Source organism: Sander lucioperca, chromosome 14, assembly GCF_008315115.2.
Source record: "Sander lucioperca isolate FBNREF2018 chromosome 14, SLUC_FBN_1.2, whole genome shotgun sequence".
Lineage (NCBI taxonomy): Eukaryota > Metazoa > Chordata > Actinopteri > Perciformes > Percidae > Sander > Sander lucioperca.
In genome coordinates this window covers 13,558,654-13,574,409 of record NC_050186.1, presented here as the reverse complement: position 1 = coordinate 13,574,409, position 15,756 = coordinate 13,558,654, and the positions used below count along the sequence as shown (strand labels likewise).

General features: G+C 40.0%; 2 protein-coding genes across 2 annotated transcripts in view; one reads left to right on the top strand and one right to left on the bottom strand.

Moving 5' to 3' along the window:
- Window positions 1–179: 179 nt before the first annotated feature.
- On the bottom strand, window positions 180–7,816 carry ppwd1 (peptidylprolyl isomerase domain and WD repeat containing 1). The gene is made up of 11 exons (XM_031317413.2): window positions 7,474–7,816; window positions 7,262–7,364; window positions 6,598–6,701; window positions 6,296–6,416; window positions 5,456–5,903; window positions 5,182–5,372; window positions 3,984–4,173; window positions 3,695–3,876; window positions 3,518–3,599; window positions 2,765–2,947; window positions 180–372 (listed from the first exon to the last, which is right to left on the bottom strand). The coding sequence occupies exons 1-11, from the start codon at window positions 7,604–7,606 to the stop codon at window positions 229–231; spliced, it is 1,881 nt and encodes a 626-aa protein (XP_031173273.1). The 5' UTR covers window positions 7,607–7,816; the 3' UTR covers window positions 180–228.
- A 271-nt stretch (window positions 7,817–8,087) lies between these two features.
- cwc27 (CWC27 spliceosome associated cyclophilin) overlaps window positions 8,088–15,756 on the top strand; it is a 30,566-nt gene continuing 22,897 nt past the window's right edge. Inside the window, exons 1-10 of the mRNA XM_031317418.2 lie at window positions 8,088–8,340; window positions 8,703–8,799; window positions 10,021–10,133; window positions 10,317–10,460; window positions 11,568–11,666; window positions 11,770–11,873; window positions 12,099–12,168; window positions 13,558–13,637; window positions 13,727–13,763; window positions 13,863–14,038. Of these exons, the coding sequence (XP_031173278.1) occupies window positions 8,299–8,340; window positions 8,703–8,799; window positions 10,021–10,133; window positions 10,317–10,460; window positions 11,568–11,666; window positions 11,770–11,873; window positions 12,099–12,168; window positions 13,558–13,637; window positions 13,727–13,763; window positions 13,863–14,038 (962 nt within the window). The 5' untranslated portion in view covers window positions 8,088–8,298. The remainder of the gene's footprint in view (window positions 8,341–8,702; window positions 8,800–10,020; window positions 10,134–10,316; window positions 10,461–11,567; window positions 11,667–11,769; window positions 11,874–12,098; window positions 12,169–13,557; window positions 13,638–13,726; window positions 13,764–13,862; window positions 14,039–15,756) is intronic.

Below are 15,756 nucleotides of genomic sequence, written 5' to 3'. Positions count from 1 at the left end.
GGGCTACGTAGGCGTTACGCTCCACCCTCCCTTCCCTCCCTCCCCTCGAGTGACAGCAGCTAAACATGGGACCACAGGAAGCAGCCTGTTCTCATGAACCATTGATTATTAGACTGAAACCCCATCTCCAAATAATTCAAACTACAGTTTTGCTCTAAGCATCCTTTAATAACTCCTGGTAAAAAAAAAAATAAGCATCACTGTACAGGACATGCTAAAGACATACGATCACTTTATGGTGATGTTGATGATGCTGATGTCTTCATACGGTTTGTCAGTCTTGGGGTTAACTTTGACGTTGGAGATCCTCTGGACGGCCTCCATGCCTTTCGTACACCTTCCAAACACTGTGTGCTTGTTGTCGAGCCAAGGCTGCGGGAGGAAATACAGCAGCACGTTAAACAATATCCCAGATGAGATATTTAAGCCCTTTTCAGACATGGAACCTGTAGCGTCACTGGCTTCATCCATCTGTAAATGTTTTTTTTTTTTTTTTTTAAGCCACAATGCTCGCACAATATTTGACATCTGGTGAAAGATGGAGTGGCACTGCTGAAGAACAGCGATGAGTTGGACAATAACCATATCCAGGATATTCTTCTTCCAGGCTGCATCAATGATGGATTTAAAACTCAGTTGAAGGCTTAATTAATGCCACGCTTCTCACTAGTGGACCACCCTAAAAAACTTCCTTATCAATGTGATCATTTATTAGCCAAAATATGATATTCTGTTGCCCGTTTACAATCCGACAAAAACCAAGTACAGTTAGAAATGACAAGACTCTGCTTACGCGCTGGAGCACCACTAGGGGTGGTCAAAGCTTCACAGGGGATCAGAAGGCCCTCTTGACATTCAAAAATATTCATGTAAGACAGTGGTTCACATTTATGCTGTGTTTAAACCCCCTACCGCTAGATGGCTATGCTGAGACGCACCACTAGTGTCCTTGCCTAACAGTGCCTAGCAGTGCCTGACTTTTTGCTAGAAGCTAACAATGTAGCTATGGCTGAACTTTGGCCTACTTTAGCATATAAACATCAGCTCACTAAGAACCTTTGAACCACAATCCCAAACTGGCAGTTTGATTTTTCTGTGTACTGAATCGTTTACCTAAAGTAAACTTCTTTGACTTTTATGCACATCATGTCTTTTTTTAAATATTAGTTTTTCTAAAATTATATTTTAAAAAAATCCCAATATATCTCCTTACGCACAGTATTGAAATATATTGCAATAGATTGAATCGTGACCCATGTATCGTACACCAAATTCTTGCCAATACACAGCCCTAATATGTATGTATGTATGTATGTATGTATGTGTGTGTGTGTACACACACACACACACACACACACACACACACACACACACACTACCTGTCAAATGTTTGGTGTCACTTAGAAATCAGGGCAGCAGTTTTCAGATTACATTATGTGTTTACATAATTGCAAAAGGGTTCTGGACTGTTGTAGAAAGACGTGTCTGATCTTTAATGTAATATCTACATTGTCCGTTATCAGCAACCATTCATCCAATGGTCCAAAGATCATTCTGTTTACTAATCTGATATCATTTTAAAAGGCTAACTGAGAAAACATTGGAGAACCCTTTTGCAATGATGTAAACACATAATGTAATCTGAAAACTGCTGCCCTGATTAAAAAAACAATGAAACTGATCTCAGCTGGTATTCTGTCTGTAATGGAGTGGAATGGACATTTCTAAGTGACCCCAAACTTTTGACCAGTAGAGTATATACACACAAGTATGTAAAGCGTTTTGCGGGATATGAATACTGTGAGCAGTTGAGAACAATATTTTTGTGTTAGTCTATAAAAATGTTGCAAAAGAGAAATCTTTCTTTCAACACCTTTAAATTGGCTCCTTCACAGTATTTCACAGTCTATTCAACTGATTTTATTTTCTTTGGGCATAAGAGATGATATTTACAGAAATAGTTTAACATTTTGAGAAACATTTTGGTTTTTGCCCAAATTTAACAGACAAAAATAACCAGAGAGCGTTTAGAGGTGCTGGTAGGTATTTTCTAATCTTTTGACAGTCAGGCTAGCCGTTTCCCTATTTCTAGATTGTATGCTAAATTAAGCTAACTGGCTGCTAGCTGTAGCTTCATATTTACCGTAAAAGCACGAGAGTGTATTAAAAGGCCTCATGAAACAGAAGTCTGAGCGCTATTTGTGTATTTCCGCATTTCTGGTAAAAGCACAAAGCTAGGGAGGGGCTTGTCTCGGATATTGATTGCCATTTAAAGTAGCCAATGGGCTACGTAGGCGTTAAGCTCCACCCTCCCTTCCCTCCCTCCCTCCCTCGAGTGACAGCAGCTACACATGGGACCACAGGAAGCAGCCTGTTCTCATGAACCATTGATTATTAGACTGAAACCCCATCTCCAAATAATTCAAACTACAGTTTTGCTCTAAGCATCCTTTAATAACTCCTGGTAAAAAAAAAAAGAAATCGTCTGGTCTAACTCTCAGCAAGAAAGCGAATAAGCGGATTTCACAAAATGTTGAACTATTCCTTTAAGGTCAAATGTTTAACATGGCCCTTAAAAAGGCAGAATAACACATGCTATTCCACCTACTCAGAATGTCTTTGTGTTTTTTTATGGAAAAGTGGCTTGGGGCGCTTATCTAAATCTGAGGCTGACATTTTCCATTTCCAGCACATTAATAAAGTGCACGTCTGAAAGGGGCTTTAGTTGGGTTTGCCAATGTGAGCTACTAAAGAGGCAACTTACAGTTGGAACAACGGTGACGAAAAACTGCGAGCCGTTGGTGCCGGGGCCTCCGTTGGCCATACTGAGCGTGTACGGGCGGTCGTGTCTCAGTGTGGCGTGGAACTCGTCCTCAAACTCTCCTCCCCAGATACTCTCGCCGCCCATGCCTGTGCCTGTGGGGTCTCCTGTCTGAATCATAAAACCCTGCACACAACAAAGACAAAGATTCACACACAGCTTAATGCAGAGTCGGCTACGTTGACACTTGGCGTCTATTTTTTAAGCTGCCAGCGTCTGTTTTACATTATAATCCGACGGAGTAAACAGTTTTTCAAAAAAAGTCCTGAGCGCTTTTTAAAACGCCACCGCCGACTTCTTATTCCTGCAGCTCAGAGCGTCTTTTTGAAGTTGAAAAAAGTTCCGCTTTTTTCTTTTTTTTTTTAAACTTTGTTTACATATTCTGTTATGTTTTGCACATTCAGGAAGTGCCATGTGCTCAGTGCTGCAGTTTTATGTATCCAATTTATTTAGTATTAGAGCACTGCAGAATGTTATATGTATATGTATATATATATATATATATATATATATATATATATATATATATATATGTTTATATCCTATATGGCTTTAATAGTAAAAATGTATTTGACGCATCGTGATGCATCAAGATATCGAATCAGGAGATCAGTGACGATTCACACCTCTAGTTGTTATAGAAACAAAAGACTTACTATACTAGATATGTCTTACTAACCAGAGAAGGAAACCTACCTTGATCACTCTGTGGAATATGTGACCGTTGTAGTAGCCGTTCCTGCTGTGAACACAGAAGTTCTCCACAGTTTTGGGGCATCTAAAATAAAAAATAACAGAGCAAAGAACTAATACTTATATCTTGTTACATATAAAAGGAGACTTCTCAACAAAGCCATGTTCTCAAAAACCTACTCCACGGGGAAAAGCTTGATGTGGATGTCTCCCATGGTGGTGTGGATGATGGCGCTGTCAGACACTCTCTTGGGGCCCTCCGCCTGCGTGGCAGCCATCACCTCTTCCTTCGAGGGCTTCTCGTTAAAGATGTCTCTGTCCGAGTCTGCACTCTTTGTATCCTCTGGTTCTCTCTTTGAGAACTTAAGTACAGAACAAAAACAATGTTGTATTAAGACAGATAGCAGTGAGAAAAAAATTTTTTTCTCTCTCGCTGCATCATGTTATTTTGAACGCCATGTTATCTTACCATGTAGAAGCGGTTCTTCTTAAATGCGGTGCAGAATACGGTGGGGTCAGGCTCCACGTTATCTAAGGCAGGGTTGTCGCACGCTTTCATCTCCACCGTGGGGGCCACGTGCGTGGCCTTTGCAACCCCCTGGAACAGACACAGCTTGACCACACGGATGTTCTCCAACTTCCCGAGGATCCGCACACATCTGGGGGACGAGATCCAGAAACGTGTGTCTGACATTTGACCTCAACTAGGTACTCTACATCATGACTGATCATGGACTTCAAGGTTTAACTAACCAATCCAGTGCTTTCCCGTGGTTTGTGAAAGACTTTGGGTGCATGTATTTGGTGGGGGTGTAGGGGTCCTCCCTGAAGAAAATGTTATGTTTTTCCATAATAATAATAATAATAATAATAAAAAAACAAAAATGCAATTTCACATCATTTTGGACCAATATTATTACTATATCTGTGTCTAAAACGTTGAAAAAACTAGAGCAGATATTCAATAAATAAATACTCAAAAACCTTAAAGACAGAATTTGCTAATGAAGTCCACTGGGGACCGACTACAATCATTAGAGATGAGAAAAGTCATTCAGTTAGTTTTTGGAAGTTTGAAGTAGTATTTGAAGTTTAAGTTTCGAGTAGGGCTGCACGATATGAGGAAAACATCCAATTGTGATTATTTTGACTGATATTACAATTGCGATATGATTTACGATATTGGAGGGTATGATAGTTTTTGTAACATTATTCTCATTTTCGTCAAAAAAATAATAATAATAATAATAATAATAATAATAATAATAATAAATATATATATATATATATTTTATGATTATAGTGTGATTTTTGCGAGGATCTGTACCAAACAAAGAACATCTCTTTAGGCTGTAGGATAGGATTTGTAGGCCGGGACGTCTCTGCAGCACCACAATACTTCATTCAGAATGGTTTGACAAATATTTTGCCTTTAACAAATATTTTGCCCCTGACCCCCACCCCCAATTTAGATATTGCACTTGCTGCACTAACTGCAATTAATTGTGTAGCACTAGTTTCAAGTTTTTTTTAATTATACATTCATTCGACTTAGGCTGACCCAAAATGGCTTGGGTGCTGCACCTAAGCGTTATGATGGCAGGGAAAACCCTGCAATCAACACTTCGACCAATAAAAAGACTTTCTCCACCTTCACGTGAACGTACCTGTTGGTCTCCACATTGATGACCTTGATGCCGAGCATGGTCCCATAGAGCACAAAGTGGCCGGTCTCATCAAAGATGATATTTGTCAGTCGGATGCCGTCCACCTTCTCCAGCTCTCTCTCCACAGCCATCCGCCTCCCGAACTCCATGTCGGGCAGCTGCTGCCTCATCTGCTGCAGCTCTGTGAACATCTGACACACAAAGCGGGGTGTGATAAGCACGCGAATTAGCCACATCAGTAGAGATCCAGGCTGAGCCGCGTGCGAGAACTTACACTTAACGATTCATCGAACACTCTCATCAGTTTCCCTGTCAGGAAGCGGAAGATTCGGACTTTCCTGTCGGACGCAATGGTGGCCATTTTCTTCCCGTCCGAAGAAAACGTGAGGCTTGTGGGATACGTTTTGTGTTTTACGAATTCGTACAAGTCTGTTCCCGTTTTGTATTCCCAATGCACGTGCTTGGGGAATCGGAATTCGCTCGGGAGGCCAGTCCAGTATTCCAGCATTCCCGCTTTGTCAGCGGAGACGATGACTCGAAATCTGGGATTCAGGCGGATTTGGGACAGCGGCGAGGAGTGCATCTTGTCGAAGATGTGGAGCGGCTGGTTGCTTCCCCGTCCGTCATAGACGAAGATCTTCCCTGTGGATTTTTCCGAGCAGGCCACCGTGGAAATGGCATCCCCGGGATTGTAGATCCACTCAGACTGGCCTGGATGAAAGCTACACAGAGGAGGGACAGAAAATCATGTTCCATTGGGAAAGAGGTGTCGCTGCATCTTTGTAAACATGTTCTGCCCTTCATGTGTACACATGAAGTACAATTACTAGAGCTGGGCAATATGGGGAAAAAAAAATCAAATGTCACGATATTTTTGACCAAATACATTGGTGTCGATATTGCAGCGATATCGTAGTGTTGACTATTGCTGCTTTCACAAAATATTAACACAATGAGAGTTTTGATAAATAATCACCAACAATGTGGTAACTAAAGTGGGGTAAAGGCAAATAATAGAACAGCTAGAACAGTCAGTAAGTTCAGAAAAGTACATCACTTTACTGTAACACAGCCTTTAAAACCAGGAAAAGATAACACGTATTGCCCCACTCACCCCAACTTCAGCATATTGATCATGTCAAAGTTGACAACATCAAATACTTTCATGGCCTGATCATCACCAACCGAACAGAAAAGGGCTCCTTCAGCACTGACTGCAATGCTTTCTATCACACCTGCAGAAGATGCAAGAACAATTTCTGCTTATTGTGCCATACAATACATGTTATATTTGAGTAGACGATGCAATGCAAACACTTCAATAAAACCCAAGGAAGCCAGCATTTCATCCCTTCGTCTTCTTCTCATGAACTATAAATAATAAACAGAAAGATAAATATGATAAATAATGCATACCGAGATGGCTTCGAAAGTGTTTGACAAACTCTATTCCCTCGTCCTCCTTCTTCTTCCAAAACTTGACATGGCCATCCTGGCTGGCTGTGATAATGAAGTCCGTCCTGAAAAAAAAAGGAATATTTACTTTCATAAGAAACAAAGCCTGGGGCACAACGGAGAAATAAAAGTCAAAAATGTTAAGATGTAGTCTTCATTGTGAAGGAAGAGATTTAACATTATTTAAGCAGAGCAGGTTTTGCAGGGTTCAGGGACATTATAAACCACTTTCTCTTTTTGGTGATTGTTGTGGGTGTACGTATTTAAAAGAAGAAGGGAATGAAGAAGAATGGGAGATCTCTTAAATCATCACAAGTAGTTAAAGGCACTCACGCTATCTTATAGCACACTTCTTGCAAGTCTTCATTAGACTTATGGGACAGTTTTCTACTACTACTACTTTGTAACGTTGTTTAGACACAGGCTGACATACATTTGATTGATAATTAAGTCAAACCCAAACCATATAACTGTATCTGGAAAAAACGTAAGTTGAGCATGATAATTCATCTTGGAATAAGGTATATGTTAGTGGACATGGACACCATGCTGTCCCCTGTAGAGCTAGAGTCTGTTGAATACACTGTCAACGTTAAGGGTTAAATTTTATTGGAAAATAACTTACTTTGAGCAAACTATCTGTGTAATAACGTCTCTGTGCATGTAGCTCCGTTCATACATTGCAGCTGAGGGGAGGTTGTCCAGATAAACACGCTCATAATCGAGTACTGAGGGAAAAAACAATACAAAAGTATCCAGGAGTTAGCATGGTTAGCATTGTTTAAGCAGGAGTCAAACATGTGGCGAAGTAACGTTATCTAGCTGCTTGAAACTAACCTTTCCTTTTCTTAGTCGTGATAGCTTCGCTTGGCATGGGTCCGACCCACTCCTCCTCTTCTCCATCCCCTTCTCCATCCTGAGTGTCCTCGGCTTTTCGCTTAAGATCCACATTGTTTTCAGACGCCGCCATCGCTGCCAGTTTTCCGTGTTGTCCTTTCTGTGTTACAGTACTTCCGGCCGGGGAATTCTCTCTTACTGGTTAATATCTATGGTTAATATCCTGCCATATTTGATTAAAACCTACACATTATTGGCCACTTTAATTTTTATGAATGATGGTTGTACTTTAATATATAAAACTGGGCCCTTTTTCATCATGTCATTATCGGGTTTTAACCATCCGTTGATGTATTTTAACTGGGCTAGCTATAGTGGAACAAAAGTACTCTGTTGTTTCCGAGGGTATCTTGTCATAGACACTTGGGTCAAACCAAAAGTCAACTTTTGGGGGCGTCTTCAATATTGCTTGGGATTGTTCTGTGGCCAGCACATCTGCAGGTTGATACTTACGTGACTTTATTATTCACTTGATATAATAATAAACCCTATTTACTAATTTAAATGTTATTTCCCGAAGAAATAACGAAATAAACAATGTTGTATTAAGGACCCCCACGTACTCGGAAGTAAACAACAAGCACACTTGTATATGGCCAATATGGCTCGATATGGCTGTAGCTAACGTATAATATTTGTAAAGCAAACTAATTTAACAGATATACTGTTAACTAGTGGTTTATATAACGGGTTGTCATATTTAGAAGTGTCACACAGTGTAAAAAAGACAATTTTCTTCTTTTGACGACAAACCTCGGCAGCAGAATGAGCAATATTTACATCCAAGAGCCACCATCAAATGGAAAGGTGAGCGCGACGTTTTAACTTTAATTTTAACTAACGTTACCATTTAATCCTCTTATTTGAATTTTGAACAATATGCTTCATTATATACTTTACTTTTAGAGTTTACAACGTCGATGTAGCTACGTTGCGCGTTTCAGCTAGCACTATTAAAATGCAGCATTGTGATTATATTCACATATTCATATTACAATAAAGCCGCTAGGCTAATACTTCAACCTTCATTGTGTGTCCTGCAGCTAACCTTGTGTGTGTCAGATCATGAAATGTTAGATTTCTAGAGCATTTTGCTCGTTTTGTTAGCTATAGGAAAATGTGGATATGATTTCTTATTTACACGTCCCCACTTTGGGATCTTTTCTTAGGTCCTGTTGAAGACTTCAGCAGGAGACATTGACATTGAGTTGTGGTCCAAAGAGGCTCCTAAAGCATGCAGGAACTTTGTGCAGCTGTGCATGGAAGGTAAGAATTCAAAGGCAGTTAAGTGCAAGCTCCTAAAACTACAGTGGTGTAGTCTAATGTATTGTAGTGGGTATACTGTGCTGTATATGGGCCAGAATCAGCCTTTGGGGGAGGAGGGGCCATATTATAGTCGGGGATGTCTGGGCGTCCTCCCCCAGGAAAGTTTTGAACATCAATGATTTCATTTCCTGTATTCGAAGACGCTTTAATGCACCAAGGTGGAATTACCTTTATTTAGCCTATGCGAAGAAGAAAAACACAGATGACAATTCAAAATATATCAAACATATAATGGAAAGTATGTTGTTGTGTGTCATTGGGCATTTTTAAGTGGGATATATAAATACTGGAGCATTCTTAGTTGGTATACTGCGTATACCTGCGTATCATGTTAACTACACCACTTTAAAACAATATGTCATAACAGCAATATCAGTCACCCACACATATCCTCCCAGTTTTAAGAGGTCTTGTACTTCAAAAATACATTCCCAAAATTGTTATTAAAAGAAAAGCTCAATTTAAACCCAATTAAGTAATATGAGTGTATCACTGTTTTATTATTAGACACTTCATTATCCGCATATGTTGACTTTTATGCTTGCCTCCGACAAATGACTAGCTGTGCACACAAGAATTTACATCAGCAACAAATTGTACTTAATCAATTTAAGTGTTACAATGTTCAATGTCCATCGCCAGTCACGTCATGCAATTTTCATCACCTTTAATACATGTTGAGATAATACCGATTGCAACGGCCTTCAGGGTTGGTTTGTTGTTGCATAAATAGGTCAACATTTAACCCTTGTGTTAAAAAACGACGTTTTGTTTTTCGACGTTTTTGGCGCCTTTTTTTTCACAGTTTGTTTTTGCTTTTTCCAACGTTTTAAATTGTTAAATTTTTCTTCTACGCATTTTCAGCGCTTATTTCTACGTCCCATATTTTCTGATATAAAACAAAAATTTAAAACGCGTCAATTTGACCCAAAGTCAACACATTAATTTGAAACTTATTTTAAATAACCTTGTCACAGTAGTTGGGGTATTGTTCACTCGACTACTATTTACTCATTTACTTTTCTGTACTGTTTACCGTCTCTATTTTCCTTGTATTTTCTACCAAATTACAGAATTATTTCCAGGTGATTATTAAGACATTTTTTCAGAAATGACAGTCCTGTAAAATAAAGTGTGACCTTATATTTCTCTATCCTCTAGGTTACTATGATGGCACAGTGTTTCACCGAGTTGTGCGTGAGTTCATTGTTCAGGGGGGAGATCCCACTGGAACAGGGACTGGTGGAGAGTCCATCTATGGTCGGCCATTCAAGGTCAGACATCTCTACTTCTTTTTGGATTTTTCAGTCTATATGATGTTAAAACTAACAAGACTCATCGTTTGAATCATGCTTAGCACATGCTAACATCCTAACCCCTATTCCCAGTCCAACATTAAGAGAATGTAGCTGACATTGAAATGAACGTACCTAAGTCTTTTTTTTTTTTACTTTCAGGATGAATTTCACTCCAGACTGCGCTTCAATCGGAGAGGTTTGGTTGCCATGGCAAATGCTGGCCCGCATGATAATGGAAGTCAGTTTTTCTTCACCTTGGGACGTGCAGATGAGCTCAACAATAAACACACCATATTCGGCAAGGTGAATCTAAAGAACTGTAGCAATTTACATGAATATTTCCATTGTGTATTCAAATCTGTCCAGGGCCAGATATCTGTCAAAGGACATTAAAAGCTTCCCTGGGGGACTGGGTTTTAGTTTTTTTTAATCATGTCTTTATCAGGTTTTAACCATTCAAGTTAATGTATTTTATCCGAGGTAGCTATAGCAGAACAAAAGTACTCGGTTGTTTCCGAGGGTTTATGTTTTTATTATATTCGTACTTTTTATTGATCCCTAGTGGGGAAATTACAATTTTTTTCACTCAGTTGTTAGAACACACTACCACACAGGCCTGAAATACACACACATGCACAAAAGGAGAGATGTCACAAGCACCTTGGCAGTGCTTAGGAGGTGAACTGGCACCTCTCCAGCTACCAGTCCACACTCCTTACTTCGGTCCATACGGTGACTTGAACCACCAACCCTCCGGTTGCCAACCCAACTCCCTACGGACTGTGCTACTGCCACCCCATTTCCCAGAGCTGTGTATGTTAAAGTGCTCATATTATGCTCATTTTCAGGTTCATAATTGAATTTAGAGGTTGTAACAGAATAGGTTTACATGGTTTAATTTTCAAAAAACACCATATTTTTGTTGTACTGCACATTGCTGCAGCTCCTCTTTTCACCCTGTGTGTTGAGCTCTCTGTTTTAGCTACAGAGTGAGACATCGCACTTCTGTTCCATCTTTGTTGGGAGTCGCACATGCGCAGTAGCTAGGTGAGGACTACTAGCCAGTCAGAAGCAGAGTATGAGGGCGTGCCCTGACAGTAGCTAGGTAAGGACTACTAGCCAGTCAGAAGCAGAGTATGAGGGCGTGTTACAAAGTGACCACGTTTGTCTCTGAAGTAAAGGCTGGACTACAACAGAGCTGTTTGGAGCAGTTTGTGAACAGTGTTTTCTGTTGGAGATGGTAAGTCCCTTTGGGGTGGACTTTGGTCTTTTTCACTTTGTAAACCTATAACATGCACAAACTAGATATATAACACAATAAAGGAAAGGGGAAAAGCCAAAAAGCATAATATGAGCACTTTAAAGAGTACTCCAAGTTGTGTGTTTTTTTTCCAACAATGCCCACTGCAGGTCACAGGAGACACAGTCTATAATATGCTCAGATTGGCAGACGTTGAATGTGACGACGAGGAAAGACCTCTGAATCCCCACAAGATAAAAATTGCTGAGGTATTTTCTTCTTCTCCTACTACTTTTTCACTTCCTTGATAACTTTTAAATATTCATTGTCAGTGATTTGAAATACTGATATAAAACATTTTGTCTCTTCCAGGTACTTCACTCTCCCTTTGATGACATTATACCCCGTGAAACAAAGAAAGCCAAAAAGGAGAAAGATAAAGAGGAGGGAAAGAAATCCCAGTCAAAAGCCACAAAGTGAGTGCATAGACGTCATCTGACTCTCTGTTTGTATCTGCCCAATAATGTCAGAAACCTTATAACCTGCCCAGTTAGCAATGTGATCAGACCTAAACATGTATGGTGTTCTTATATCTTCTTGTTCTTCTCCTCTTTGCTCCTGATTCTTCTTGTGTTCCATCTTTTGCTTCAAGTCTTGTTGTTAGAGACGCTTCGATGCCAACTCTGTGTTGATTTTTGTAGGAACTTCAGTCTGTTATCATTTGGGGAGGAAGCAGAAGAGGAAGAGGAGATGGTGAATCAAGTGAGCCAGGTACTGAAGCACAAAACTAGTCTCTCTGATGGCAGCCAGTTAAATCACAGTGAAATTATTTTAATAGTTTTTCAAGAGAGAGAGAGAGAGAGATAGATAGATAGATAGATAGATAGATAGATAGATAGATAGATAGATAGATAGATAGATAGATAGATAGATAGATAGATAGATAGATAGATAGATAGATAGATAGATAGATAGATAGATTGATTGATTGATTGATTGATTTTTATTCATCCCAAAAATGGGAAATTACAGTGTTACTGCAGCAAAGTATCAGACACACAGCACACATTTAGAATATAGATGAAATAATATGATACAATATACATGAAATAATAATAGGATAGAATACAAGAACTTTTTTTTTTTTTAAATGAAGATAAAAAATACAAAGTGCAGAATGTACAACATATGTACAAGTTAGGAATACAAATTTACAACTACTTAAATAGTATTTATAAAGATGTAAGTAAACCTATGTTTGTGCAAGTTCAGTGTCTATTCACTGGCAGACCAACCAAAACCGAGCCAGAAGCCAGAAGCTTCCTCCACAGCGTCGCGGAGGAGGGTCTGGCGAGTCCACACAGCATTCCAGGATGGGAGACAACTATGCTCTGGTTTATTGGCATTTCTTTAAACCAATCACAGTTGTCTTGGGTGGTGCTAAGTGCCGGACGGAGCTACGACGCATCTGCAAAATAGTCTCGGGAAGGAACTTGTTTTGGTGGAACGTGTGTACGTTCAAATGTTGTTTTAGTCGTGCAACAGAAAACTCATATTGGACAGATAGTCTAGTTAGCTGTCTGGATTTACCCTGCAGAGATCTGAGGAGCAGTTAACCATAGTCCTCAGAAATCCACCGGAGTTTAAAATTCCAACACAAAGAAAGAGGAAGGTAATGGACAACCGGCCGAAAAGAGTGAAATCCAGCAGAATTTCCGGCGGCGACGGAGCAATTCCCAGAAATGGAACGTCGTGGATATGGGACTGTCATTACCGTCTCATGTTCTAGATCTTAAACTGACCAGGGCAAACTCTGTAGACTAGACTTGTGAGAACCAAGGACAGCCACCTATTTGATTTGATTTTTACAAAATAAAACATCTAATATCTGTAATTTATCTTGTTTAAGTTGATAGAATCTTATGTCTTTTAGAATGGAAACTTAGTGTGCTTGACAAACCTTTGTGGCAATTGGACTTTGAAAATGTAAATGTGTTTGTTGGTTAATTACAGGTATTTGCAGTATTGTTGTTTTTTAAATGGGGTTCTATTAAAATGAAATGGACGTTTCAGAAGTTGAGGCTGCGCTGAAATAAGAATATGTTGCAAAATGTGTAAAAAAACAAAATCAGTTGCTTACCATGGTTTGTCTTTCTTCAGACACTAAAGGGAAAAAGCAAAAGCAGCCATGACCTTCTGAAAGATGATCCCAGACTGAGCTCTGTTCCAGCAGTTGATAAGTATGTACAATGATTCATTAATAATAATAACACAAAAGGCGCCTTCTAATCCTTGTCCTTTTTTCTTTGTCCTTCTACCTTTTTAAAAGAAAAAAAAAGAAGGGGACACCAGGAGATACAGCGGAGGTACGTCGCACACCGTCGTAAAGTCTCTTTTGTTCCAAAACAAAGTTCCCAGAGTCACTTTTCTCTGATCTGTAAATGTCTTTGTGTTCCACCTTCCAGACAGATGACGCGACCGACGATGACGTTGACGGTGACATGGATGCAGATGAAGAGTATGACTCAGACGAGAAAGAGAGGATGAAAGCTGTCATCAGTAACAAACTAAAGAAAGACAAAGGCGCAGTGAAAACCACAGATCCCCGTGAGGAGGAGCGAGAGAAAAAGACCAGCCGCAGGTATGACTGCATGTTTCCGAGCCGTGTGTCACTGAGTAGAAATATAAACTAAAGGCCAACAGATGGCAGGTTTGTTTAATAAATAGCCTGCATGATTTTTTTGCTTTGGTCACAGAGCAGCCTTAGCTGTATCACAAATGTTGTTCCACTTGTAACACAGTGTAACAACCTGATGGGGGAGCTGTGCAACAGAAGAAAAAAAAAACGTTGAGCAGCCCTCCTCTGTTTTGTGAATACAATTAGATAAGAAGAGACCATTCAGACAAGCAGAGCGTTTGGTAAATCCACAGAGACGGAGAGAGGACCTTGACTTATTTACTAATATTTTTTATTTACAACCCTGAGTTAGGACTGCAGCTAATGGTTATTGTTGATTAATGTGACGATTATTTCCTATTAATTGATTAATCATTTAGTCTATGAAATGTCAAGAAATAGTGAATAAATGGAAATTTTAAAATGTCTTTTGGTCCAAAACCCCAAAAATATTCCACTTACGATGCTATATGACAACGAAAAGCAGAAAATCCTCACATTTGAGAAGCAGACATTTTGCTTAAAAGATCACTTTAAAGTTGGGGGACTCACAAGAGACAGAGTTTTAAAAAGAGCGGTCGAAACCACCAGAGGCCAAAAAAACCCACTGGATCCTTCATTTCCCATGATGCAACTCGAATGCATCTTTAATTAGACGCCTAAATGCCCACTTCTTTCAAACCTCACACCTCCAGTTTGTAATACAGGCTGTCCTTTATAAAAGTGAAGCCTCAAAGCTGAGATAACCCCGATGACCTCACAGTGACATCACCAGGGTTATTTTCTCAGACTTCACCAAGCCCCTGCAGAGCCACAGAAGACATGTTATCACAGGCTGAGGAGCGCTCGGCGTGATGAGTAAACCAAACTTCATGTGTAAAATCGCTCTTTTTAAGAAGGTTTTTAAATGTGTCTAAAATAAGTCCTCCTATTCAATTCTCCTACTCGGTCCCCAAAAATGATCTAATGAATTGCAGAACTTTATATTTTGAACAGCATTTACATATCTTCCAGCTCAGTTTCTACAGTACACACTTCCACTCGCTTTCACGCATTCACACACACGACAACCCCCCCCCCCCCAAAAAAAAAAAAAAACACACACACTGGACCAACATCAGTGGACCGGCTATTTGAAACAGGAATGTTGGCACTCAAGCCAAATTACTTACTGTGCTGAAGTAGAAGCAACAGTACGTCTGTCTGAGTCAACAGTGTGATTGAAATGAAGGTGAGAGTGGAAGGTGATGGTGTGTGGGACAACGTTAGTATGAAAAGGACCTGACTGAGAATGGAGAGAGTGATTTATCTTTCGTCTCTCTTTGATGCTGCTCGTTGGCCGCTTATCTCTCCTCCATATCCTCTTAACAGGTAGCCCTCAACACTGCTAATGGTGTGTGTGTGTGTGTGTGTGTGTGTGTGTGTGTGTGTGTGTGTGTGTGTGTGTGTGTGTGTGTGTGTGTGTGTGTGTGTGTGTGTGTGTGTGTGTGTGTGTGTCCTGACTGACAGCCAACCCAATGCAGGCAGACTGTAGTATATTAAACACAAGCGTAGATTGTTTTGCTACAAGAACTGTAACCCAACACAGTGGTTTGTCTTGGCAGGGAATCAAAGGGCAGGCTGGTAGGTACAGTGTTAGTCCGGGACAAAGGGGGCATTGTTGCAGGGTGAGCTCCGCTCTC

What these genes read in the sequence shown, in the direction of transcription:
- ppwd1 (XM_031317413.2), bottom strand. Translation starts at nt 7,606, where the DNA reads ATGGCGGCGTCTGAAAACAATGTGGATCTTAAGCGAAAAGCCGAGGAC. An exon ending in CACGACTAAGAAAAGGAAAG is followed by an intron (nt 7,365 to 7,473) that starts GTTAGTTTCAAG and finishes TTTTTCCCTCAG; the next exon opens with TACTCGATTATGAGCGTGTT. An exon ending in ATCAATATGCTGAAGTTGGG is followed by an intron (nt 5,904 to 6,295) that starts GTGAGTGGGGCA and finishes TCCTCTGTGTAG; the next exon opens with CTTTCATCCAGGCCAGTCTG.